General features: G+C 54.5%; 4 protein-coding genes and 4 non-coding genes across 13 annotated transcripts; 6 read left to right on the top strand and 2 right to left on the bottom strand.

Annotated features, from left to right (window-relative positions):
• Positions 1 to 2,082: 2,082 nt before the first annotated feature.
• RAB34 (RAB34, member RAS oncogene family) lies at positions 2,083 to 6,040 on the bottom strand. The gene is given in 12 exon segments (XM_067021285.1): positions 2,083 to 2,498; positions 2,581 to 2,688; positions 2,804 to 2,894; positions 2,974 to 3,055; positions 3,245 to 3,296; positions 3,424 to 3,488; positions 3,605 to 3,706; positions 3,809 to 3,874; positions 4,710 to 4,801; positions 5,014 to 5,092; positions 5,896 to 5,965; positions 5,968 to 6,040. Coding segments are annotated over 12 exon segments (948 nt in total). The 3' UTR covers positions 2,083 to 2,430.
• Positions 6,041 to 7,174: 1,134 nt separating this feature from the next.
• On the top strand, positions 7,175 to 10,686 carry RPL23A (ribosomal protein L23a). The gene is made up of 5 exons (XM_059047340.2): positions 7,175 to 7,317; positions 7,913 to 8,096; positions 9,652 to 9,828; positions 10,327 to 10,396; positions 10,627 to 10,686. The coding sequence occupies exons 1-5, from the start codon at positions 7,293 to 7,295 to the stop codon at positions 10,639 to 10,641; spliced, it is 471 nt and encodes a 156-aa protein (XP_058903323.1). The 5' UTR covers positions 7,175 to 7,292; the 3' UTR covers positions 10,642 to 10,686.
• Positions 7,758 to 7,824, top strand: LOC131747214 (small nucleolar RNA SNORD42). Its single transcript, XR_009332839.1, has one exon. It is a non-coding gene; the product is annotated as a small nucleolar RNA SNORD42 (small nucleolar RNA).
• On the top strand, positions 9,490 to 9,561 carry LOC131747222 (small nucleolar RNA Z17). Its single transcript, XR_009332845.1, has one exon. It is a non-coding gene; the product is annotated as a small nucleolar RNA Z17 (small nucleolar RNA).
• LOC131747215 (small nucleolar RNA SNORD42) lies at positions 10,185 to 10,251 on the top strand. Its single transcript, XR_009332840.1, has one exon. It is a non-coding gene; the product is annotated as a small nucleolar RNA SNORD42 (small nucleolar RNA).
• On the top strand, positions 10,437 to 10,507 carry LOC131747224 (small nucleolar RNA Z17). Its single transcript, XR_009332847.1, has one exon. It is a non-coding gene; the product is annotated as a small nucleolar RNA Z17 (small nucleolar RNA).
• Positions 10,687 to 11,120: 434 nt separating the features above from the next.
• On the bottom strand, positions 11,121 to 13,026 carry TLCD1 (TLC domain containing 1). Its single transcript, XM_059047336.2, has 4 exons — positions 12,665 to 13,026; positions 12,247 to 12,329; positions 12,071 to 12,153; positions 11,121 to 11,663 (listed from the first exon to the last, which is right to left on the bottom strand). The coding sequence occupies exons 1-4, from the start codon at positions 12,856 to 12,858 to the stop codon at positions 11,280 to 11,282; spliced, it is 744 nt and encodes a 247-aa protein (XP_058903319.1). The 5' UTR covers positions 12,859 to 13,026; the 3' UTR covers positions 11,121 to 11,279.
• NEK8 (NIMA related kinase 8) lies at positions 12,502 to 24,233 on the top strand. Of its 6 annotated transcripts, none has more exons than XM_059047311.2 (15): positions 12,502 to 12,599; positions 17,632 to 17,837; positions 18,076 to 18,308; positions 18,547 to 18,678; positions 19,178 to 19,386; positions 19,542 to 19,621; positions 19,904 to 20,085; positions 20,180 to 20,330; positions 20,761 to 20,837; positions 21,166 to 21,283; positions 21,923 to 22,073; positions 22,319 to 22,482; positions 22,586 to 22,744; positions 22,928 to 23,086; positions 23,478 to 24,233. In XM_059047311.2, exons 2-15 carry the CDS (start codon positions 17,702 to 17,704, stop codon positions 23,504 to 23,506), a joined length of 1,980 nt encoding a protein of 659 aa, XP_058903294.1. In that variant the 5' UTR covers positions 12,502 to 12,599; positions 17,632 to 17,701; the 3' UTR covers positions 23,507 to 24,233. The 6 variants fall into 6 exon arrangements, 5 of the variants coding, with proteins under 5 accessions (XP_058903294.1, XP_058903293.1, XP_066877380.1 ...); XM_059047310.2 differs by lacking the exon at positions 12,502 to 12,599 and adding an exon at positions 15,457 to 15,570; XR_010838196.1 differs by lacking the exon at positions 12,502 to 12,599 and adding an exon at positions 15,481 to 15,570 and having other exon boundaries at positions 22,354 to 22,482; positions 23,478 to 24,232.
• Positions 24,234 to 24,734: the final 501 nt, after the last annotated feature.

The following is a 24,734-nucleotide window of genomic DNA, read 5'->3' as shown; positions in this document are numbered from 1 at the left end:
ACCACCCAGACCCTCTCACCCACTGTAGCTTTAGAGAACTCTAAGAACAGCAGGGAGGACTTCCCTGTTGGCGCAGTGGTTCAGAATCGGCCTGACAATGCAGAGGACACGGGTTCGAGCCCTGGTCTGGGAAGACCCCACATGCCGCGGAGCAACTAAGCCCGTGTGCCACAACTACTAAGCCTGCGCTCTAGAGCCTGTGAGCCATAATTACTGAGCCCACGTGCCACAACTACTGAAGCCCACGTGCCTAGAGTCTGTGCTCCACAAGAGAAGCCCCCGCTCACCGCAACTGGAGAAAGCCCGTGTGCAGCAACAAAGACACACGCAGCCAAAAATAAAAATAAATAAAATAGTTTAAAAAAAAAAAAAGAACAGCAGGAGAGGGGAAGCCAGGAGAAGGGGGAGAGTGCAGAAAAGCCAACTCTTCCAGAATATAGTAGTGGGCAAGAATGGAAGCAAAAGATCAGGATTGACATATATACACTACTATGTACAAAATAGATAACTAATGAGAACCTACTGTATAGCACAGAGAACTCTACTCAAGTGATCTGTGGTGACCTAAATGGGAAGGAAATCCAAAAAAGAGGGCATATATGATTCACTTTGCTGTATAGCAGAAACTGATACAGCAGTGTAAAGCAACTATATTCCAATTTAAATTTTTTAAAAAAAGAATGGAAGCAAAGGAAGAACACTTGCTGACTGGGAACGAGGATCTGTGCTCTAATCTTGACCCTCCATGACCTCCCAGGATGACACCAGGCCACATGTGTCCCTCCATTGTTGGCCCAGATATCTGAGACACTTCCAGCCAATCTCTGACTCCCTGGATGTCAACAGTGAGACTGGTTCTTGGTCACTCTTCACCCAGAGCTCTCCTTGTGTATGTTAGTGATTTATCTTATTTCATCCATGAAACCTCATTTTACAGATGAGGCAACTGGGAGTTCCCTGGAGGCCTGGTGGTTAGGATTCTGGGCTTTCACTGCCATCGCCCAGGTTCAATCCCTGGTCAGGGAACTGAGATCCCATAAGCTGCATGGCATGCCCCCCTCAAAATAATAACAGAGATGAGGAAACTAAGTCACAGAGAATAAGGGATTTGTCTGAGTGTCCCAGGATGAACAGCAAGGATTCAAATGCAGATCCTCCTGACTTGGAGCATGTCTTTTTTTTTTTGAAGAGGGGGAAAATGTATGTTTTTTGGGGTTTTTTTTTTTTTGGCTGCGTTGGGTCTTAGTTGCAGCACGCGGGATCTTCATTGAGGCATGCGGGATCTTTTGTTCTGGCACGCAGGCTTCTCTCTGGTTGTGGTGTGCGGGTTTTTCTCTAGTTGTGGCTCTCAGGCTCCAGGGCATGTGGGCTCAGTAGTTTGTGGCATGCAGGCTCTAGTTGAGTCGCGTGAGCCCAGTAGTTGTGGCGTGTGGGCTTAGTTGCCCCACAGCATGTGGGATCTTAGTTCCCTGACCAGGGATCAAAGCCGCATCCCCTGCATTGTAAGGTGGATTCTTTACCACTGGACCACCAGGGAAGTCCCCGTATGTCTTATTTTTAATCCAATTTAGTTTTTTAATTGTTTTAAAATATAAGAATATGCTACTGATAATTTTGTTAACTAATATAGTTAGATGTTATCAGATAGCACATCTTCTGAGTAAGAGCCCTGCCTCTACCTCCCTGAGCCTTCCGATCAACCCAAAAAGCACCCAAAACTCATTCACTTCTCACTGTGTTCCCCTCAGAGAAGTATTTTTTAAAGGACAGGCAGGAGGAAGGTGAAAAATATATATATATTATCCAGTGGTGGACTTGGGTATAAGCACGAAGTAGCAGGAGACATTTGGGGGGAAGGGACCAAAGGAAAAGGGCTCTCAAAGATCTCAAAAATTATTCAGATGTCATCCAGTGAGGGTTCGGTGCATCCCCCAAACGTGCCCCCTGAGCTCCTAGCCTGCCTGAGGCCTGCCCAGAGGCCAGGAACGGCCAGAATCCCAGAAGGCTCCAGTCCCAAGATCCCCATACAGCCCTGCCCATTCCACATCCCTAATCCCCCACAAAGGACTCCAGCACCTAACCTGCTAGTAACAGATATTTTAATGCATAAGGCATAGTGTGAGGCTGGGACCATTAAGCATCCTCAGACCCAGAGGACGCAGCAGGCTGAGTAAGAGGAGCAGGGCCCACCCACCTCCCTACCACTGGGCAACGTGGAGAGCCCTGGAGGAGAGGGGCATCCAGTTTTTGGCACGGGAGCAGGACGTGACTAGCATGGTCCCAGCTACACCTCTGGGGATACTGCCACCAAGGGGCAGCTCTTTGGTCTGGAAAAACAGTCAGTGCAAATGTCCGGGGGTTGGGCTCTGGGGGAGTAAAGGTGGCACACTGCCCCAGGGCCGGGCAGTCTCCGAACAGTACCCTCACCCGTCATGGGCAACACATGGGCTTCTTCTTGCTGGCAGTTAGGTAGAGGTTGCTGTCATCACTGTTGATGCCTGAAGAAGGGTGAGAAACATGTGAAGCAGGGATTGGAGGGTCCCTGTGCCCTCTGCTACCCTCATCCAGGCGGGCACTCACGGACAACGTCCCCAATATGCCGGGACCCCGACTTCTCCAGCTCAGCCAGCACGTTGGCCTCAAAGGTCAGTGCCGTCACACGGAAGAAGAATTCCCGGACGTTTTCACCTGACACAGGGAGCAGTTTCAGGCCTGGGGTCAATGAGCACAGCTGGATGTGTAGGAGTGAGAGGCAAGGTAGGCAGGAGTGCCACAGCCGAAGGCGGAAACACCTCTGACTCACCAGTGAGAGATGAGACTGCCCAGTATTCGGCCTTCATCTCTTGAGCCACCTTGAGTGCATCTTTCTCCATTAGCATATACTGAGCAGGAGTCTGAGGGAAAGTCAGAGTCAGATGCTGGGGGTGGGGTTTCCCTTGTCAAGGTGGGAATTCCCCCCACTGGCACACTCACACTCAGGTCCTTCTTGGAACCCACGAGGAAGAGAAGCACACTGGAAGGGTCATTCTCCTTGAGTGCATCAGCTAGCCACTGCCTGCCGTAGACAGTGGACAGCAAGGGATGAGGGAGCTAGACAGGCTCCCCCCGCTGACACTGATATGCTCAGGGACCCTCTCTCTGGTCCTGGATGCATTCTTCTCTTTCCCTTCCATGCTCCTGACCCCCCTCTTTTCTGAACCTTCTCTTCCCAGAGCCCCCATTATAGTTCAGCATGCGCACGTACTTGGTATGTTCCAGGGAGGCCACATCATTCAGGTTGAAAACGATGATGATGGCTGGAAGAGTAGAAGAAAACATATGCAGATTGTTGGGGAAGACACTACTGGTTCGTTTCCACAATCCCTCCAGCCCTGGACTAGAGGCTAGGCGCTCCCACCTACCTCACTTAACCGTGGCCCTTACCTTGAGCTCCTCGGTAGTAGGTCGACGCAATGCATTTGAACCTCTCCTGTCCAGCGGTGTCCCAGCTGGGAGGAAGGAGGGGGGAACACAGGTATGTGTGGGGCAGGGTGGTGCTGGTGGCTGCGGTGGGAGATAGGTGCTGGGAGAAGGAACGGCGGGAAGGAGTGGAGGAAGAACTCACAGCTGCAGACTGAAGGGGACGCCCAACACCTCAAATCGTTCCATCTCAAAGTCCACTCCGATGGTGGCCTTGTAGTTCTTATCAAAGGTGTCTTTGCAGAACCTGAGGGGGCACCAGATGCTCTGGTCCTGAGCCTAGCCCACCTGGCTAGACCTGGGCCCACTCTGCCCAGCCCAGACCAGCTCAGCTGCAGCACCCTCTTACCTATTAATGAGACAAGTCTTCCCCACTGACAGGTCCCCCACCACAATGACCTTGGAGATCTTAAATCTGCTGGACACAAGAGTGGGCAGGAAAAGTGAGCGCTAGCTCTTTCACTCAGAGGAGTCCCGATGCTCCCTAGTAGGTCCACAAAGGTAGCTGCACCCAGGCTGAGGTTACCATAGACACCAGGCCTGGACAGATATGCTGGGGAGGCGTGTTTTTGTTTTAGTATCAGAGAGACATGATTTTGAATTCCAGCTCTCACGTACCAGCTGTGTGACTTAGGACAAGTTTCTCAGCTTCTCTGAGCCTCAGTTTCAACCTTTGTTAAGTGAGGATTTAACATACATTTTACTGGGTTGTTGTGAAGGTTAAAATGAGATAAATGTCCTGTATTCTGAGACATACACACACACACATACCTTCTAACATCTCTGAAATCAGGATACATCTTAAAAGTGGTGGTGTTTTCCATTTAATAAAAAACAATAATAGTATACAACACACTGCTTGGGCACACAGTAAATGCTCCATTACTGGTGGCAACTGTTAACAGTGTTACCTTTTTTTACCCACAATAGGACTCATCCCTCTAGGACTGCTCCCTGCCCTGGAGGTCAAATAGATGGTGTGTGGGAAGCTGAGCTGGTGACCACGCCCTCATGTTGGACACCTTCTCTGTGTCAGGAATTAAACTGCCACCTTCCTACCCCACCCCATCTCTTAGGACTCGCCACAACCTAGCTGGAAGAAATGGGAGCACACAGGGGCATGAAAAGGGGGAATAACCATATAGCTGGTAAAAGCTGAAATGGAGCCTCCAGTTGTTGGCTCTGTACCCTTGCTTTGACTACAGGTTTCCTGGGACTTCCTTTCTTCGTTCCGGGTGTCTCTAACTCACCCCACGGTGCCTGTCCGGTGCTCCTGGCAGGCGCAGGTGACGCGGGGGTGGAAGTCTTTGTGCACGTGCAAAGCGGCCTCCTTCCTCAGGCACTGAGAGAGATGGAAGAGAACGGGACTCACCCATTCCTGGCCCTCTTCCCGCAACCAAGCAGCCCGCGGCGGGGGATGGGGAGGGGACCACCCAGAAGCAGCCGGCCTAGCTGGGCAGCAGGGCTGGGCCCAAGCCTGTTACTGCTTTGGTGCCGCCTCCTCCCCGCCCACACCCACCGCAGCCAGAAGCCCGACGTGGCCCTGGCGCCTACCTGGGGCAGCTCCGTCAGGACGCGGTCCCTCCGCACCGGCGCCAGAATGTTCATCTTGCCTGCGGCCTTGCGGGGAGCCCTGAGAAGGCGCGGAGGCCTGATCCGCCCCAGCGACCCGGGCCCGTGGAGACCCGACAATCACCCGCGACCGAGGGGTCCCGACTATAACTCGGGGCCACGGGGAACCTACGGGAGCCCGTGGCCTCGGGGACGCTACAACCACCGCGGGCCACGGGGATGAGACAATCACCCGGGGCCGGGGCGAACCCACAATCACCCGGGCCCGAGGCGTCCCCAGGACGACTCGGGGGCGAGGAGACCCCTCGGCCGCCAAGTTGGGGCGTGGAGTCCCGTCTGGGGGGACCCGAGCCCGTGCAGACCCTACAATAACCCGGGGCCGGATAGTTCCTACAATAACTCGAGGCCGTGAAGACCCGACGACAACTCGGGGTTGAGGCGACCCTACCATAACAGAGAAGCCCGGGGGCGCGGAGCGGCCCCGCCACACGGGGTCAGTGTGGGCAGGGACGGCACAGCACGGCCGGTGGACTGCTGGAGGAGGGGGCGAGGGGCCCAGTGCGCTGCAGGGCCTCGCGTCCCACTCGGCTCTCCCTTCGCAAGCTCTGTAATTTGATCCCCGGAAATTCCTGGAAAAGGGCCGCCCCCCGCCCCTCTCCCAGCAGCTCCAGGCCTCGCAGTCCGCCCCAGCCTCCCCCTCCCCTCCTCCCTCCAGCGCTGCCCCAGGTCAGGCTCCCCCTGCAGACGCCTCACCGGGCTGCGGGCCCGCCCTCACCCTGGTTGGAACCTGCCCAGATCGGGATCCCCCAGGTTTCTCTCTCCTGCACCTCCTGTGCCGGGCGGAGCCTCCATGGGGACCCTTACCCAGTCGAATTGGTGATGGGGAATCGGTGATCGCTGCGCAGCATCTGGCTGCGCCAGGAACCAGCGGGAGGGGAAAGGGGGAGAGAAGGGGCCCTAGGAGAGGCGGCGCTTCCCTCCTCAACTCCAGGCCCAGGACATGACTCATAGGGTCTGCCCCCACTCGCCCTTCTGCCCTGGGAGGTGGTGGTGGGGAGCGTAGAGGGGGTTCCAGGGTCGAAACGAGGTGCCACCAAGGAGAGAGAGGTCAGAAATCCGGTGCGTTTTCCTCTAAGGCTGCCGTGTTAGATTGGGGGCCTGGGGCGCCGAAGACCAAGCTACCTCCCTTGGTGGAGGATAAATGAGGGCTAGGAGACCCAGAATTCCTCCCTTTGGAGAAGTCACCGCTCTGGGACATGGGGACTCTCCTTTGGTATGGGCGTTCTTCGCTCTGACCGCATTGAAATCTACCCCCACTCCCCCAGGACTTCTCTCTTTTGCAGTCTGCAGGCTAGAAGACGGGGTAGCACACAACAAATCTCACCTTCAAAGGTGATTCCAAGAGAGGAGGGGGAGGACAGAAAGGCGATGTGATATGGGGTAAGCACAGTCCTTCAAAGAAGAAAACCCGAGCGTTTACTAAACCTTGCTCTGTGTCAGGAACTGAATTTGGGGACGCAAATATGACTGGAGCAAGAAAGAGAAGACTGCTTAAAGGGAGGGGACTGTGAATGAAATTATTCCCAAGAAGAACGAGCGTATCCTGGAGAAATCTGATCGCTGGGTATTTGGAATAATTGGTAGAGTCTCTTCAAGAGTATTATCGGGAAGACACATGAAATCTGTCATAGGGGCAATGTGGCCACCTCTTACCTCTTCTGACACTTTGCTCTTCCCCTCCGCCTGACTCGACTTTTCCTGCCGCCTAATCAGCGTGTTATAAATAAGCCGTGTCCCCTCTCTCGACCTCAATTTCCACAGATGTCTGAGGGAGTTGGACTGGGCAAATTCTGCTCTAACGTTCTAGAATTTTGCTTCACTCTACCTGGGTCAATCTAACTACAGTATATTAATTCCAGTTTGCAGTGGAACTGCAATCCTTTAATCCTCCTCCCTAAAGTTGCTCAAGATGTGAAGCGCTCAGTCCCGTGCAACCGCACGCTACACCATCCACCCGCCACAGAAAATAAACACGCTTCTCCAAAAAAACTACAACCCCCATGAAGCTTTAGGGTCTAACAAGCGGAGGGGTGGTGCTAGTTTAATCCCTCTCGCGAGGAAATAAAATCTAACTACCATTCCCGGCGGGCGCCGCGCTGCAGAGTATCCAAACAGCTTTAACTAAAAAGTATCGCGAGTCTTCTGTGAGACTTGACTCTATAAGCCCGTGGGAACAAGTCTCGGAAACCCTTTTCACGAAGATGGCGCCGAAGGCGAAGAAGGAAGGTGTGTGCTGGGGCTGGGGATACACAGCTGGCTGGCCTGGGGTCCCCGCAGAGTGAATGGACTGGGAGGATGGTGGCTGGGCCAGGCCTTGCCGTGTCTGCTGTGGGACCGCTCCTCGAGTTTTGGCAACGCTGAGCGCATGGGCCCAGCCGCATAGGTCTGGGCGTCACTGAAGGGTGTTGGGGAGGCAAGCCCGGCCGGTACCACCTGCGGGGGACAGCCAGACAGTCGGCTCTGGGGAGCTCCACATGTCTCTAGACCTGTAAGGAATCGGTACCCTCAACTTCCCTATTATTCCCATGTTAAATGGGGCTATATACTCTCCGCCGATGGCTGGGCGATGGTATACATAAAACTACTAGTTCACATTTTCAGCAAGTGTCAAGCGTTCGGTCATTGCTAATTTCTTTCTCATCGTATCCCAAGTTCCCCCTAGAATCGTGCATATGATGGAAAAATTTTAAACTCCTGAGACTTGTGATGTCTTCAAAGGAACCACTGATGCACGTGTGGCCTGGGGCGCCCACTATGGGTCTTGAGGCCAGAAGTGATTTATTTCTGAATCCCGCACCCTCGTTTCTTTTCCTTCTCTCAGTCCCTGCCCCTCCCAAAGCCGAAGCCAAAGCAAAGGCTTTGAAGGCCAAGAAAGCAGTGTTGAAAGGCGTACACAGCCACAAAAAAAAGAAGATCCGGACGTCACCCACCTTCCGACGGCCCAAAACACTGCGGCTCAGGAGGCAGCCTAAATATCCTCGGAAGAGCGCCCCTAGGAGAAACAAGTCAGTACTGCCCCGTACCCATGAAAAGATGTTTGGGTATCCTCCATTGGTAATTTGGAAATTTACCAAACCTAGAGCATGGCTTCTCAAAACCACGTTGGTACGTAGTGTGCTTTTCTAAAGGAAGTATGAGGAGAATAATGCCATATTTAAGAACGAAAGGAGGCATGTTTAGCACATTAGCAGGAATTGTTTAAAACAACCCAGAGTCACTGTCAAGATTAGCGAATTGTTAAGTTAATCGTCGTTTCATATGTAGTCTACTTTCTTGTGAGTATAAAGTGGGACTTAGATGTTCTTTGTTTGGGGGTTCCAGGTGTAGGTTGCTCCTCGTTGCACTTTTTTAAAATCTTTGCTGTGGGGAATAGTCCTTGGTGGATGTGGGATGATTCTAGATTGATGAGATTCATTTATCTATATTGGACAGTGAAGACCTGCAGCAGTATATGGCAATTTCTTTTCATTCACTTTCCCAAATGTTTACACTCAAGGAATGGTTGGGGGAGTGAGTGGAGAAGGTTAAGGTACTTGAGTGTTTCGGTGTCACTAGTGGTAATGACTGACCTTAAGGAGCACAGTTTAGAGTAGTGCCATGGTAGTGGTTACCACCAATGGGTCCTCGCACTGCTTCCTAAGAAAAAGGCAGGAGAGTGGATTGTGTCCACGGAGAAATGGACTTGGCAGACTTTTTTTTTTTTTTTTTTTTTTTCCTGCGGTACGCGGGCCTCTCACTGTTGAGGCCTCTCCCGTTGCGGAGCGCAGGCTCAGCGGCCATGGCTCACGTGCCCAGCCGCTCCGCGGCATGTGGGATTCTCCCAGACCGGGGCACGAACCCGTGTCCCCTGCATCGGCAGGCAGACTCTCAACCACTGCGCCACCAGGGAAGCCCAGCAGACTTTTTACTGCCATTTGGACCTAGAATTTAGTGTGATGAGAGGTTGAGATCTGATCTCTACCTTCAAAAGAGGATGGTGTACCCAGGCAAATAGAGCCTTGCTTCTCTAAATTTCAGGGGGAAAGCTGTGTTAGATGGCCACTGTAACTTTAACCTGAGCTGTAAATAAAAAGTTGCTTTCAAGAATTGATGGCTTGTAAGCCAGTTTTCAGCAACCAAAGGGGGTAAGACAGTCGATTCAGCCTCATAGAGAAACACCAACATTCTTTGGAACCCTAGCTTGAGTTTCTGGATTCCATAGTCTTAACTTTGTGTTCTTGGGTTAAGTTGTCTAACCTCTTAAGTCTCAAATTTCTTATAGAAATTTGCTGTTCAGAAATGTTGAGGTCAGGTAAAAGAATGAAGAAGGTTGGAACTCAAAAATGATTGTTTAATCACTTAAAGGATGAAAGCCCTTGAGATGTCCCCAAGCTGAGGCTCCAGGTCCCTAAGTTTAAGGGTGCACTTGATGACACTGTTCAGCGACCAAAGTCTGACACAAATGATTGCTGCCTCATTGTCTGATGCACCTGGGCTCTTGGGGACTTGGGCTCCAAAAGAAGGCCCATTCTTTATTTTACTTGGCCCAAGCCAGTTGACCCCATTTTGCCTCTCTCCCAGGCTTGACCACTATGCCATCATCAAGTTCCCCCTCACCACCGAGTCAGCCATGAAGAAAATAGAAGACAACAACACACTGGTGTTCATTGTGGACGTCAAGGCCAACAAGCACCAAATTAAACAGGCTGTGAAGAAGCTCTATGACATTGACGTGGCTAAGGTCAACACCCTGATCAGGTGAGTGGAGTCCTGTGGGTGGGATGGGGAGGAACCCGGGGCCCCTGGGCCTCTTGTCAGAAGCCAGGAAACCTGAATGGCATGAAATTCCTTGATGATGCTTTTGGGATCAGAAGTAGACTTCCCAGTGAGCAGCCCCTGCTGTAATTGCAGTCCCTTGTGTGGAGTATGGACTTCAGAGGAAACATCAGTTCTGCCTCTAGGACTTAAGGGTTTGGTGCTCATTTTCTTGATCCCTACCTCTTGACAGAAGCAGACCCTAGAGTAAGATACAGTTAATGTCAGAATGCCTGTGGTGTTTCCCATGAAATGGAATTGGCTTCATTTGTGGCTTGGTGGCTTCCCTGACCCCCTCTGCGCAAATGATGGAAAAATCACTTTTGCGGGGGGGGAGTGACATGAACAAAGGAACCACTGATATGCCAGAAGACTGGGGAGGAAGGAAGGGCATGGGGGCAGTGAGGGCAGTAGAGACTAAGGCTTCCTGCTCCACCCTAGGCCTGATGGAGAGAAGAAGGCATATGTTCGACTGGCTCCTGACTATGATGCTTTGGATGTTGCCAACAAAGTAAGCTTCCTTTGCTACAAACACCCCCCCCCCCTTCCTGGGTGCAAATGATGTGTCTGTTAGTGACCAAACCCTGACTTCGGTGATTAGTTTCAACTGACTGACTGTGCCCCGTCTTTAATAGGCCGTACCCCTCACCATGTGCCCTCAATTTGCTTTTTAACTTTGACATTTCCCGCTTAATATTCCCATTTCAACTCCCAGTAACAAAGCTCCCTTTTGTTTTTCAGATTGGGATCATCTAAACTGGGTCCAGCTGACTAATTCTAAATATAAAAGTTTTCACTATATGTATGCTTCTTTTCTTTATGTTGATTTCTGGGTCGGAGGTCATACTATGGTATATACACACCTAAGTAACAGGGCTTGGGCAAGACTCTTGGTCTACTTAACCTGTTGGAACACTCAGCCCTATCACCTCACCATACCTGTAACAGATATTTGTGACCCAGACTAGACTTGGTTGTCTTAGGACAACTACAACTTGGCCTCCGTCATGAGGTAAGAGACCAAGCAAGCAGCTTTGCAAGAACCCCTTCCTTTATCTCTGGAAGCGGCTTTATATGAAACTAATATCCAGAGTTTTCATTAGCATCCATTTCAGGGCAGTGTGTGTTGGCTGGCTTTCTGGTAGCACCTTGTCCCAATACCCATCTACCATGTCCAACCGGTCTGTCTGCTTCCCTCACCCCTTGCCCAAGGAAGGACAAGGACTTCAGAAGAGTGCTTTCATTAGTGTTTTCAATAGTGGGTGCAGGCTTGAAAGGTGGAGTGGCTGGCCCCAGAGGACACCTCAGGCAAGGGGCTAAGTCTCTTCTCAGTCCGTGTGAGGGTGTTCTTGGCTGTGTTTGCTGTCCTTGCCACAAGTCCCTAACTGCGCTTTTCACTCAATCAAGAACTTGTCTTTGTGTTGCCGGCTGGGGACACCTTGGGGGCAGAAGTCAGAGCGGAGGAGGCGGGAAAAGTAGATGAGGATCATGACATCCAGCATAAGCAGGATGCCCAGCAGAAAGGTTCCCAGGTTCCTCTGGCCGGCGTAACCCAGGAAGAAATGGGTGAGGTAGGCCTGAGGGGCCAGGCGGAAAAGAAAGTACATAAACAAGTTGATGTATTTGTTGACTCGATAGAGGAGGAGGTCCTGGGCATTATTGATCTTCATCATCATGCGTATTGTGAGAAAGATGTTGCTGACCTCCACCAGCAGTGTTAGGACACCCCCACCAACAAATCTCCTCCAAAAGATGCCTGAAAAGAAGGCACCCATAGCCTACAAGGCAAGGGAGAGAATGGGTTAGGGAACCCAGATGTCAAGCCTTTCCTGGAAGTTGGTGGGAATAACAAGGCTACTAGATTGAGGGGTAGGAAATCTTCCCTTATTTGCTTCTTTCTGAAATATAGTTTACAGTGGATTCAACACGATTAAATTTTGATCCCTGCCCACAGATTCTCTCTGGGTGGAGTTTCCAGTCTAAGAAGGTGAGGCCATGATTGCTGGCCTCAAATATTGAAGCGAGGGCCCAGAGACTGCCAGCCCTCAGCATCCTAGCATGAGAAGATGTGGGACACAGGGTGGGGATGGGCTTAAGAAAAGATGGTCTTTACCTCCCAGGTTCAAAAAGACAGCTGAGACTAGGTTGCTAGCACCAGGCCTATACCACATCCCCTGCTTCTCACCATGACGTGGTGGACGAGGTATTCCCAAGAAGCTCGTGCCTGTTGGCTAACCACGATATCCAGCGTGTCGTGGATGAAGTACCCTAGCGGAGGGTTGGGGGAAGAGGTCATAAATGGTGCTGAACAAGAAGCTTATCCCTGTCGTCCCTTTTTAATGCTTCCTGGGCAAGACCTACCTGCGGAAAAGCAAACAAGCAGATAGCCGGAAAGCGACCATGCGCTCTCAACGTCCACCAGCATCTCAGGGGTCTGCCATATACTGGAAGGGAAGGGAGAAGGCAGGCTCTTATCTCAGTATCCCCAAGGACCCACAACTCCCCCCACCTCCCCAATTACCCTTGCCAGTCCCGGGAGGGTCTGGGCTGGCGCTATTGGCTGACGGGGGAGCCAGGAGGGGCTTGGTTGAAACTCAGGTATCTCCTGTTTCCCAGGTGAGAATCCCCCCCCCACCCCGGCGCTGCTGCCGCTCCTGATTGGACAGCATTTTAAACCGGGAATCGGGTGAGACTGCCTGGGCCTTAGCCCGCCGGTGAGTGATGGAAAGAGTAATGCGGGATCCCCTAGCCACCTTCACTCCCCCAGTCCTTCACTCACCACAGCAGCGCCCAGATCCCTGACACAATGGAATGGGCGAAGGAGACGAGCAGGTTGTGCCAGCGCCAGGTGCGCAGGGGGTCGGCGCGCACGTGCGCAGGCAGGGGCAGGCGACAGAGCGCGAGCCGGAGCGCCCGGAAGGTCAGCGTGGCGCCCAGGAGCAGCGGCAGGGCGGGGAACAGCATTGGGGGCATGCTGGCCCTCCCTGCCTCTGTCTGTCCGCCCTCTAGGTGGCCTCCTCCGGCCGTTCGGGAAAGGGGCTCCCTCTCGGGCCAGTCCACCCCGGACGCCTCTCCTGCCGGCCGCCGGCCTCACACACACGGTTTCGGCGGAGACCTCTAGGCCCCTTCCCTCCTCCAGTTGCCTCCCCGCCTGCCTCTGCTCCCGCCCCCGCCCCGCCCCGCCCCGCCCGCCTGTCCCCGCCCCTCCGGCGCCTCTGCAGCGCGGAGGGCGCGAGCCCCATTTCCCGGGGCCCCCACAGGCGCCTCCAGGCTCCCGCGGACTTCGGGCAAAATAGGCTGTCCTGGGGGCGCCGCCATCGAGCCACCCCTCGCTGGCAGCGCCCGACTGCCGACGGAGTCGCACTTCGCTCGCTTGGTCTCGTTAACCCGCATGCCCTCTTTCCCCAGGGGGCCCGGCTCCCCTGCCTGGGCGGGTACTAAGAGAACTCTCTCTCCCCGCCCTCAACTCCTTTGTGGGCAGAACTAAGCGAGGCCCGTCACAACCCACGTCATTAATCCCTGGTTCTGGGGACCAGCCGGTGCCCCGCTTCGGACTGTGATCTCCGCCCGGACCTTGTTCCACTGGATCACTAGCTTCGAGCCCAAGACGAACACGTTTACCTGCCTCTACCTCGTCCCGCACCGAGTCGGTGCCTAGAAACTGTCGACTAACTCATCACCCATTCTCCTATCCGGCTCTTGGGTTCCTGGGGCCGCGCGGCAGTCACAGTCCTCCCTCAGACAGTCCCAGCTCTCTTCTCCTTGCTCCCTTGGAGGCTGGGGCGGGGAAGACGGCCGATTTGCCCAGGCTGCTGGGGTGACTCAATCTGCAGGCCAGTGGCGTGGAGCAGTTGCAGCTCGTGACCACTAGGTGTCAGCCTGTCCTCACCGTGGCGCGGGATCCCCTCCCGCCCGCGAGGGAATCAGGCAAACCGAAGGGCGGCAGAGAGGCGGGGGCGGGGGTAAAGGAGAAAGGAGTAGTTGGGGCGGGGAGGGGGGTGGTGGTGGAGGTGCTGCCAGAGGGAGGAAAAGCCAGAAACCCGAGGCGCAAAGCGGTTTGGGTGTTTGTTCTGCCTCCCCTGATGGCTCCAAGGTTACACATTAACCCCTCTGGGGCTTCTTGGTCAACCAAGGCCCGATCGGTTTCTAGGTGAGAGCACGGAGTGTCCCGGCTGAGCGGCCTTCCCCTGTGCTCTCCCCTTTGCTCACAGGGCAGCTTTGTCCGACAGCCACAGCGGCCTGAGCCAGACTAAGGGGCCCTCATGAGGGGCCCTTCCAGTGGTCATTCCATGTGGATAGGTTTGGGCACCCTTTCAAGGGGCAGGGTGGGAGCTGAAGATAAACACCCCTTTCCTCACGTTCCTCACCCACTCAGAAATAGGGATGCTATCCCTTAGCTAATCACCATCCTTCCTGCTCCCTAAACTGAGTTTTTTTTTTTTTTTAATTATTTATTTATTTATTTTTGGCTGCACTGGGTCTTCGTTGCTGCGCACAGGCTTTCTCTAGCTGTGGGAATAGGGGGCAACTCTTCACTGCGGTGCGCGGGCTTCTCATCGCGGTAGCTTCTCTTGTTGCGGAGCATGGGCTCTATACGCGCGGGCTTCAGTAGTTGTGGCACTCAGGCTCGGTATTTGTGGCTCACAGGCTCTAGAGAGCAGGCTCAGTAGTTGTGGTGCACGGCCTTAGTTGCTCCGCGGCATGTGGGATCTTCCCGGACTTGAACCCGTTACCCCTGCGTTGGCAGGCGGATTCCCAACTAGTGCGCCACCAGGGAAGCCCTAAACTGAGTTTTTATGGAGCTCGTAAAGAGCAGGAAGCGCCAGGGAGCGACCTGGAATTAAACTCGTTTCTGGTCAAGATCTTAGACAATTGTACTAACCGACCCCCTACCTCTGGGCAGAAGCCTTGAACCCATATCAGCCGAACAAGGGTCTTTCCCCCTCTCCCCGAAGCTTTCAGGTAGTAGTCCACTTCCCTCCCATCTTCCCTCAAGGAGGTTCTCTCTAGTTGAGAACTGAAGGCAGATTACTCTGCGGCAGCGGCAGCGTTGTATGTGTGCGTTGGGGAGTTGAGGGTGTTGACGAGCGCAGTGCTTCCCCGGTCTCTCCCTAGGCAAACACGAAACTAATCCGGCACCCTGCCCCACAGACCGAGAGCGCCGACTCGGTTCAGTTTTGGTAGTGTTGTTTATCGTTTGCATGCCAGTGGGAATCTGCCCTCTCCTTCGGAAACAGCGTCACTAGTGGGCAAAGAGTGGGGCAGAGAGAGATCGGTCCTTTCTTCCCACCCTCACTCGGCCTGCGCAGGGATACCCTACGATCTAAGGAAGCTTTGCGAGGGCCGGATGCGGCCACGTGTGTAGGAAGTAGCTGGTAAGGTGCTGGCTTTTGCGGGGCGTGCCAAGAAATGGCATATCGCCCCATTCCTTGCACCCTGGGAGGGGGCGACTGCGGATCCGGGCTGCAGGGACGGTGCAAATTAGCGGAAACAAATGAGAGGCTGAACCAACACCTAGCTCCACTAGCTCCGCCCCTCGATTATCTTGCAGTGCAGGGGGAGTGGTTCTAGAGAGGGCGGGCCCGCGCACGCGCTGTGTCTGAGTTTGGGGGTTCCGGAAATGTGACTGAGAAATGAGATGGAGAAGTACGAGCGGATCCGAGTGGTGGGCAGAGGTGCCTTCGGGTGAGCCAGGGCTCTGGGGGAGGCAACTGCTCGGGGAGAGGGAAAATAAGCCCCAACTCCGACAGCAAAATCTCTACCCGTTTAGCCCCGCCCCGATGCGTGAGCGCCTAATCCGGGAAGCCCTGCGCAGGCTTCCTGTCGGAGTCCTGGTTGGGAAACTCCGCCTCCAAGGAGGTCACGCCCCCGGCCAGCCGTTGCGGCCCCCCGCAGAGTTTGTTCTTTGATCCTGACTCATTCATTCAACAAATGTTGAGCAGCAACTATACACGTCAGGCTTTCGATACTGGGTATACAGTTAAGACCAAACAGGCGTGCTCCTTTCCCTCTCGGAGCTTACAGACTATCGGAAAATTATACAATAAATAGGACATTGTTAAAGCAGTGATTAACAAACGGCGAGAATAGAGTACAACACCAGGGAGTATTCATTTGGGATGGGCAGGGAAAATTTCTCTGAGGTGAAGTTTCAAACCAAGACTTGAGGAATGTAGTCTGAAAAAGGCAGAGCTTCTCTGGCGGAGGAAACAGTTATGTTAAGGTCTTCATGTGGGAAAGAATTCAGAGTATTCAAAGAACTGAGAAAAAGACTAATGTAGGGCTTCCTTGGTGGAGCAGTGGTTGAGAGTCCTCCTGCCGATGCAGGGGACACGGGTTCGTGCCCCGGTCCGGGAGGATCCCACATGCCGCGGAGCGGCTGAGCCCGTGAGCCATGGCCGCTGAGCCTGCGCGTCCGGAGCCTGTGCTCCGCAACGGGAGAGGCCACAACAGTGAGAGGCCAGCGTACCGCAAAAAAAAAAAAAAAGACGAACGTAGTGGGCAAGGTAAAGAATGGAAAAAATGTGATTGTCACAGAGGGCGGGAACCAAATTACAGCCTTGTAGGCTGAGGTAAAGGAGTTGAATTTATTTGCAGTGTAAAGGAAAAAGGTTTAAGCAAAGGAATGGTCTTGATATGATTTGCTTTTTTAAAATGTCACCCTGGCTGCTGTGTAGAATTTAGATTTGAGGGTGACAAGAGTGAAAGGGACCATCTGAAGTCTAGTGCAGTATTTTAAGCAAGAAATGATAATTTGGCCAAGGGTTATAGCAGAAGACACAGAGAACTGGGTGGGCTCCCAGTATTTTGGAGGTAGTAGAAACAAGATTTACTGATGTTAGTGTGAGATAGAGGAAAGATTCTGGCATGATTTTCAGGTGTCTGACTTTACTAACTGGGGGACTTCAATAACTGGGGGATGGTGGTGTCATTTACTGAGTTGGAAGAAACTGAGGAAGGAAAGGTTTCAAGGGCAGGAATCAAGAGTTTTGTATTTGTTAAAATTCAGGATGCTTGCCAGCCATTCAGGTAGAGATGCAGAGCAGGTAGTTGAGTATGTAAGTCTGAAGCTCAGAGGAGAGGTCTGAGCTGGAGATATAAAGTCGATACTTAGATAGTCCATCATTCAACAGATACTTATTGAGCTCCTACTAAATGCTGGGGTATGCACTAGGCTATGCACTAGGGCTATAGTAGTGAAGGAGAAAGAACAAAACCCTGCTTTTATGAACACTGACTACAGAATTGGCAGAAAATAATAAAATGAATGGCTCCTACTCACTGAGTATTTTTGATGTGCCAGGCACTGTGCTAAGTGCAGTACATGCATTTCCTCATTTGATCCTCTCAACAACCTTGTGAGATCGATCCTATTTTCCAGATCCTGATGTCACATAATTTTAGAGCAGATAACTATTAAGAGGAGGAGCCAGGATTTGAACCAGGCAGTTAACTCCAGAGTCTATGCAGACTTACAGAGACCAAGATTAACTTTATTAGGCACAGTCATTGTGCCTGTGGTGAAACTGAGTTCCAGATAAGTTAAACGACTTGCCCAAGGTCTCAGACAGCTTGTGGTCGGTTCTCCCTATTCCTAAACTCAGTGTTCTGTGCATGAACTTAGATGACTTCTTAGTCTAGGTGCCAATTCCCTTGTCCTAAGGAACACCCAGTCACCAGGTCCGCACTGCCTGATATGTGGCTGGAAGCTCAGCTGGTACCCACTTCTGTACTCCATGTCCTCAGGATTGTTCATCTGTGCCTTCGCAAGGCTGACCAGAAGCTGGTGATCATCAAGCAGATCCCAGTGGAGCAGATGACCAAGGAAGAGAGGCAGGCAGCCCAGAATGAGTGCCAGGTCCTCAAGCTGCTCAACCACCCCAATGTCATTGAGTACTACGAGAACTTCCTGGAGGACAAGGCTCTCATGATCGCCATGGAATATGCACCAGGTGGGCAGCCTCCTTGCACTGGCCTGGCTCCAAGGGCCTCTCACCTCTGGGACAGGCAGGCACAGATCAGCCAGCTTCCCTCCTTGGAATGGGCTTGGCTGAGGGTCAGAGGTATAGGGTTCTGACTCCAGTTGTGTGACACTGGCAGGCCCTTGCCCTGTCTGGGTCTCTAGTTTCATAAAAGGAAAATCTCAAGCATGGAGAAGCCTGGATCTTGACCTGTTCCTTGCGACTGCAGGTGGCACCCTGGCTGAGTTCATCCAGAAGCGCTGTAATTCCCTGCTGGAGGAGGAGACCATCCTGCACTTCTTTGTTCAGATCCTGCTGGCGCTGCATCACGTGCACACCCACCTCATCCTGCACCGGGACCTCAAGACCCAAAACATCCTTCTAGACAAACACCGCATGGTCGTCAAGATTGGTGACTTCGGCATCTCCAAGATCCTTAGCAGCAAGAGCAAGGCCTACACGGTGCCTGGGCATGGAGGGGACCTCAAGGGTGTTGGAGGTTTTGAGGGCCAAGGTCTACTTTGCATCCCTATCCCCAGCCCCACCCCCGCAAGACCTTGGCCCCTTAGTCCCTGGCGGGATGATCCTGCAGGAGGAAGCACTTTTGCCTACTTTGGGGAGAAGCTGTCTCTAAGTGGGCTTTTGGGCAGAGCCTTGGTCCTCCCACCCCGGGGCTGTAATATCAGCTTCCCTCCTGCAGGTGGTGGGTACTCCATGCTACATTTCCCCTGAACTGTGTGAGGGCAAGCCCTACAACCAGAAGAGTGACATCTGGGCCCTGGGCTGTGTCCTGTATGAGCTGGCCAGCCTCAAGAGGGCCTTTGAGGCTGCGGTGAGTAAGTCTCCCCAGGGGGACAACTGGGAAATCTCTACCTCTATCTCCTGAAGTCCTTGGCTCCAACCACTTCTATGTTTCTTCTCTTGTATGTCTCTCTCATCAGACTGGTGGATTACCCCAGGCCAGGGCTGTGGCTTCCCTAAGACTATGGGTTCCTTAGGGTAGGGCTTGGGTCCCCCCATTAAACTGAGGGCTCCGGAGGGTAGGGCTCTCCCATCAGATTAGGGACCCTCCTAAGGGCAAGACGTGGGTTTTCCCAACATGCAGCCAGCTGACATGGCTGCAGCTCCCCTATCAGAGGTTCTTGAAAGTGGGTTTGGCTCCCCTATCATCCTGGGAGTCCCTTCACCAGACTGATGGCTTCTGAGTGCAGGGCTGTGGCCACCCCACCAGGCTAGGGGCTGGGGCTGGGGCTGGAGCTGGAGCTGGGGGTGCTGCAGTTTAAGAGCCTGGCCTGAGGTTCTGGCCAACCCCACACGTGGTGCCTTCACAGAACCTGCCAGCGCTGGTGCTGAAGATCATGAGCGGCACCTTTGCGCCCATCTCTGACCGGTACAGCCCTGAGCTGCGCCAGCTGGTTCTGAGTCTGCTCAGCCTGGAGCCTGCACAGCGGCCCCCGCTCAGCCACATCATGGCGCAGCCCCTCTGCATCCGGGCGCTCCTCAACCTCCACACCGACCTGGGCAGCGTCCGCATGCGGAGGCCGGTGCAGGGAGGGGGCCCTGGGCAGCAGTGGGGCACCCCGTGGGAGCACAGTAGGCCTGGGGCAGAGAGGGGCGTTCTCGGCAAGTCCACCATTTCTGGGTGTGGGGATGCCAGGGAGGGTCCTTGTCTTGAGGCCCCCATCTGTTCTGCAGGGCAGAGAAGCCCCTGGCCACCGGGCCACCCATGGCCCCCGGCAGCACAGGGGGCAGGACCACCAGTGGCCGTTGCAGAGGTAAGTCAGGGCGACCGCAGGGGTTCCGATGGACACCATGGCATTCCCACCAATTTTTTTTTAAATTAATTAATTAAGGCTGTGCGGGGTCTTAGTTGCGGCATGTGGGGATCTTTGTTGCGGCACGTGGGGATTTTTAATTGCGGCAGGCATGCGGGATCTAGTTCCCTGACCGGGGATCGAACCCGGCTCCCCTGCATTGGGAGCGTGGAGTCTTATCCACTGGACCACCAGGGAAGTCCATCCCACCAATTTAATAGGCCTGATGAGTTGTCCCCGCAGGTGTCCCCCGGGGACCTGCCCGGCCGGCCATTCCGCCGCCGCTGTCATCGGTCTACGCGTGGGGTGGCGGGCTCAGTGTGCCGCTGCGGCTGCCAATGCTCAACACAGAGGTGGTCCAGGTGGCAGCGGGGCGCACGCAGAAGGCTGGCGTCACGCGCTCCGGGCGCCTCATACTTTGGGAGGTGAGCAGGCAGGGGGTGGGCCTGAATGGAGGGGGGCGTGGGTCAGGAGCTGAGCACTCAGGAGCCGCCCACGCCCTCCCCTGTCCCCTCGCAGGCCCCGCCCCTAGGCGCTGGAGGGGGCCCCCTCCTCCCTGGGGCGGTGGTGCAGCAGCAGCCCCAGTTCGTCTCCCGTTTCCTGGAGGGCCAGTCGGGTGTGACTATCAAGCATGTGGCCTGTGGAGACCTCTTCACGGCCTGCCTGACTGGTGAGCCGGTCAGGGGACTTCGCTGTGGGGACTCGGCTATAAGAAGACACACCCCCACCCCCACCCCACCCCACCCCCCGAGCAATTTCCTTCCTGGCCTATCGTTTGCTAACTTCTCACTTAATAATGCTTTTATCTTCCAGGGAGTGCTTTACTTACCCGATCTCCTTTACCTTCACAGCAGGCCTGACAAGGCAGTTATATCATCCCCATTTGACAGATCTAGAAACTAAGGCTCAGAGGCTGTCACTTGTCCAAAGTCACACACTTGGGAAGAAAGACCCCAGTCCTTCTCTCCCCCCATCCAATTCTTCCTGCCCTAGCCTCCAACTAGCTTTTCCTTGCTCCTCCAATCCAAGGTTGCACTTGTCTGTCTGGAAGAACAGCCTAACCTCTTTCCTTTCCCTTTCCTCACTGCTCTCCTCCCCAGACCGAGGCATCATCATGACCTTTGGCAGTGGCAGCAATGGGTGCCTAGGCCATGGCAGCCTCAATGACATCAGCCAGGTGGGTTTTGAGTGTACATTGGGGAGGAGGAAGTGGGGAGATGGCAAGCAGCCCACATTTGAGAGCTGACACCCAGGTTGGGGGCAGGGGAATCCCCAGCAGCCACAGGTCCCTGTAGCTGCCAGGCTGCACCTGTTCTGGGCAGCATCTGGGGAAGTACAGAAAGACCAGGCTTCCCCAGTGGTTGCAATATATGTGGGGGGGAGATAAAGAGACAGCCACCTCATGAGAATTTGCAGCCTCCAACTTCATCCCTACAGAGGATGCTGAGGCCAGGTGGCTAGTCCAGGCCCCTTGACCAGTCTGCCCTTGCTTCCCCTCTGTCTAGCCCACCATTGTGGAGGCCCTGCTGGGCTATGAGATGGTGCAGGTGGCCTGTGGTGCGTCTCATGTGCTGGCCTTGTCCACTGAGCGAGAACTATTTGCCTGGGGCCGCGGAGATGGTGGTAAGATTTCACTCTGTTCTAGCCTCTGGAACCCGCAGCCGTGATTTGTTCCTCTTCATAGCCATCTCTGCCCTATGGCCTGTTTTCTCCTTCTCCTTTTCTCTCTGATTCATTTATTCACTCGACAAACCTTTATTGCACACCCAATATGTGCCCACCTTGTGCTCGGTGCTGAGACAAGATGAACATGATGTCGATTCCTTCGGGTGCTTATGATGTAATGAGAGAGATTTCATTCATCCAGAAATATATGTTGTGCCCCTCGCTGGGTCAGGCATCAGGCTGGGCATTGAAACTAGGGATGACTTAGATAGGGGTCCCTGTCCTCCTGGAGGACTCAGTCTAGATGGGGGAAGGATGACACATCTCCAACATGACAGAGGACAGACAGCATCAGGGCTCACCCAAGGTCCAGAGGTGTGAGGACACAAGGAATGGCAAGGGACTCTGCCTGGGGAAGACAGACGTGGCAGCTGGACAGGACCTTAAAGGAGGAGTAGAATTTTGACATGCGGAGGGGCCAAGGATGGGCATTTCAGTCAGGAACGGCCTTCACTAATGCTGCACTGTGGGTCCTCCTTATCCTAGTATCACTAACCCTAAAGGTCAAACTAGCCCAGTCCCGGTTTCTCCTTGTAGGCCGGCTGGGACTAGGCACCAGGGAGTCCCACAGCTGCCCCCAGCAGGTACCCGTGCCCCCAGGACAGGAAGCCCAGCGGGTTGTATGTGGCATTGACTCCTCCATGATCCTCACTGTGCCCGGCCAAGCCCTGGCCTGTGGGAGCAACAGGTACGTGAACGAGGTGCACTACAATGACTAGCCTGCCCTTTCCCCCACCGTCCGTAGCTGCCAGTGCTCCATCTGTCATTGCCTACCTCCCACCGGGGATTAGAACTGAGAGGGGCTTGAGTGCTCTGTGGGTTCAACCCAGTGTAAGATATGTCCCCTGGTATACCAGCTCCTGCCCAGATAGGTTGGGGGAGGACAGTCTATATAAACTGTCGGCTGGACTTGGCTTCTGGCTCTGCCCTCAGGTTCAACAAGCTGGGCCTGGACCATCTCTCCCTAGGGCAGGAGGCTGCCCCACACCAGCAAGTAGAGGAGGCCCTGAGCTTCACACCACTAGGTTCTGCACCCCTGGACCGGGAGCCCCTGCTGAGCATGGACCTGGGCACTGCTCATTCAGCTGCTGTAACTGGTAAGTAGGACCTGGGCACAGGAGGCCAAAGGTGGACTCCCTGGCTTCCTTGGGCCCTCTGTTGAGGCACCCTTTCCTTCCTTTCCTCTCTGCTCCCCTACAGCCTCTGGTGACTGCTATACATTCGGCAGCAATCAGCATGGGCAGTTGGGTACCATTGCTCGCCGGGTCAGCCGGGTACCTTGTCAAGTCCAAGGCCTCCAGGGAATCAAGATAGCAATGGTCGCCTGTGGGGATGCCTTCACTGTGGCCATTGGGGCAGGTGATTAGTGGGCACTGTGGTGGCAGGTAGGGGTGTGGGCAGACCCAGGGGCAATGGGGGGTTATGCTCAGGGCTACTGAACTCAGCAACCGCATGTTGGGGCCAGTATGGCAATCGAGGAAGCTAGCTGCTTGCTAAGGTATGTCTTTCTCCCATTTCTCTCCTTGGGATTCTCTTTGGCAGAAAGTGAAGTGTACTCTTGGGGCAAAGGGGCCCGAGGTCGACTGGGAAGGAGGGATGAGGATGCTGGACTCCCTAGGCCAGTGCAGCTGGATGAGACACACCCCTACACAGTGACTTCTGTGTCCTGTTGCCATGGAAACACTCTCCTGGCTATCCGCCGTGAGTTATAACTTCACCCTCACCCACATAAGGGTTAATCCAGCTGGCCTCTGCCCACATTCCCATCCCCAGTGGTCACAGCCCAAATTATTAAAAGCATTTTCAGCCCCCAGATAAATGAAAGCAGAAGCTGCTGGGCAAAAGTGAGCTCCTGGGGTGGGCAAGGGTAGGTGCTTCTTGTGCCTGAAGGGCTGCCTCCGCGCCTCCCCAGGGCCCAAATGCGTTCTTTCTCCTCCAACCCTCAAGTCCAGTTTATTTTGAACCTCTGTTTCTGGCCTGGCAGGGTCCAGAGTCTAGGGCCCAGTGTGGGAATGAGAGTGGAAGTAGCTGAGGCTTGCTGGAGGCATCGCCCTCTGGGAGGCTGCAGGGATTTCTCTTTTGTGCTCTCCAGCGGTCACAGATGAGCCAGTCCCCCCTTGAAGCACCTGGATACATCTCTGGACCCTGATATTGCTTCTCCTGTAAATATTCTTGAAAAGTGCAGGTGCCTCAGGCATGACCAGCCCCCTGGATTGTATCATCAATGGGGTATAAGAACCAGTAAAGCCCCTGCTCTGCCTTTGGCCCTGGATATGTAAAAACTCAACCCACCCCAACATCCCTCTTTCCCCTCCCCACCACTTCTTATCTTTAGTCAAAGTCCCCAGGGTTCAGCCTGGCTAGAGTTAGAGCCCAAACTTAACTTTTGGAAGCAGGGAGGTCTCCAGCGCCTCTGCAGAAAAAGGCTGGAGGTAGCTGTGGCTCCACCTAGACGATGCCCCTTCCTCCAGCCCAGTTAGAAAATAAGTCGCTGGTGTCTGCTGGGAGCGCAGCTCAGTTCTTTGGACTAAGGCAAGCTGGGGCCTGCCTGTTCTGGCCATTCCAGAGGCCTAGCCCCTGCACTGCCTGGGGCAGGGAGGTCCCGGGAGTGCTACCACCCGCCCCCACTCCTATATCCTGAGGCAGGGGTTTACACAATCTGAGTGCCTCCCTTCCCCTGGGGGAGTGCGTGGGCTGCAGTGTACTGCAGAGGACCTCCCTGCTGAAGGTTGCTCCTCACCCCATGCCATTCCCCCAAAGCACGTTGGGAGAAAGGGTAGCTGGCTGGACCAGACTAGTTTCCCAGATGACTGGGAAGTACCGCCAATAAAAAATCAGCTGCCTGCCTAGAGTGTGGTCTCTTGAGGGCTGGGGGTGGCGGCCACCCCAGGGCTGGGCTGGGCTCCATCTGGGCTGCAGGGCCGCGGTGGAGAGAGGAATGTGGGCGCAGCCTGAGGCCCGGGCCGAGGTTCCTCTGGCCCAGTTCCCAGCCCGGCCTCCCCGCCCAGCTGGGCTACCCGGATCTGGTTGCCAGGCTTCAGCTGCCTAGCACCTGGAAGCTGGAGCCCCGGGCCCCTGGGCGACACGTGGCCCCCGAGGCCGAGCTGTTGACTCCCGAGAAGCGAATCTTTGTGGCGCGGCCCGTCCCCCGAGGCTCTCCGCCCCATCCAGCACCAGAGCTCCACCCCACCCCACCCCCGACCCCGGGGAGTAGCGGGGCCTCGATCTCTGTTCCCGAGCATAAAGAGGAGACCCTGCTTCCTGGAGGGGGAGAGCCTGCCTAAGTGCCGACCCCGAAGCTGCCGGACGACTGGGTGGGTGGGGAGCCCGGCGGGGCGGGCACTAGGAC

Source organism: Kogia breviceps, chromosome 19 (assembly GCF_026419965.1).
Source record: "Kogia breviceps isolate mKogBre1 chromosome 19, mKogBre1 haplotype 1, whole genome shotgun sequence".
Classification (NCBI taxonomy): domain Eukaryota; kingdom Metazoa; phylum Chordata; class Mammalia; order Artiodactyla; family Physeteridae; genus Kogia; species Kogia breviceps.
The sequence above is the reverse complement of the archived record's forward strand: the minus strand, read 5'-3'. Positions and strand labels throughout refer to the sequence as shown.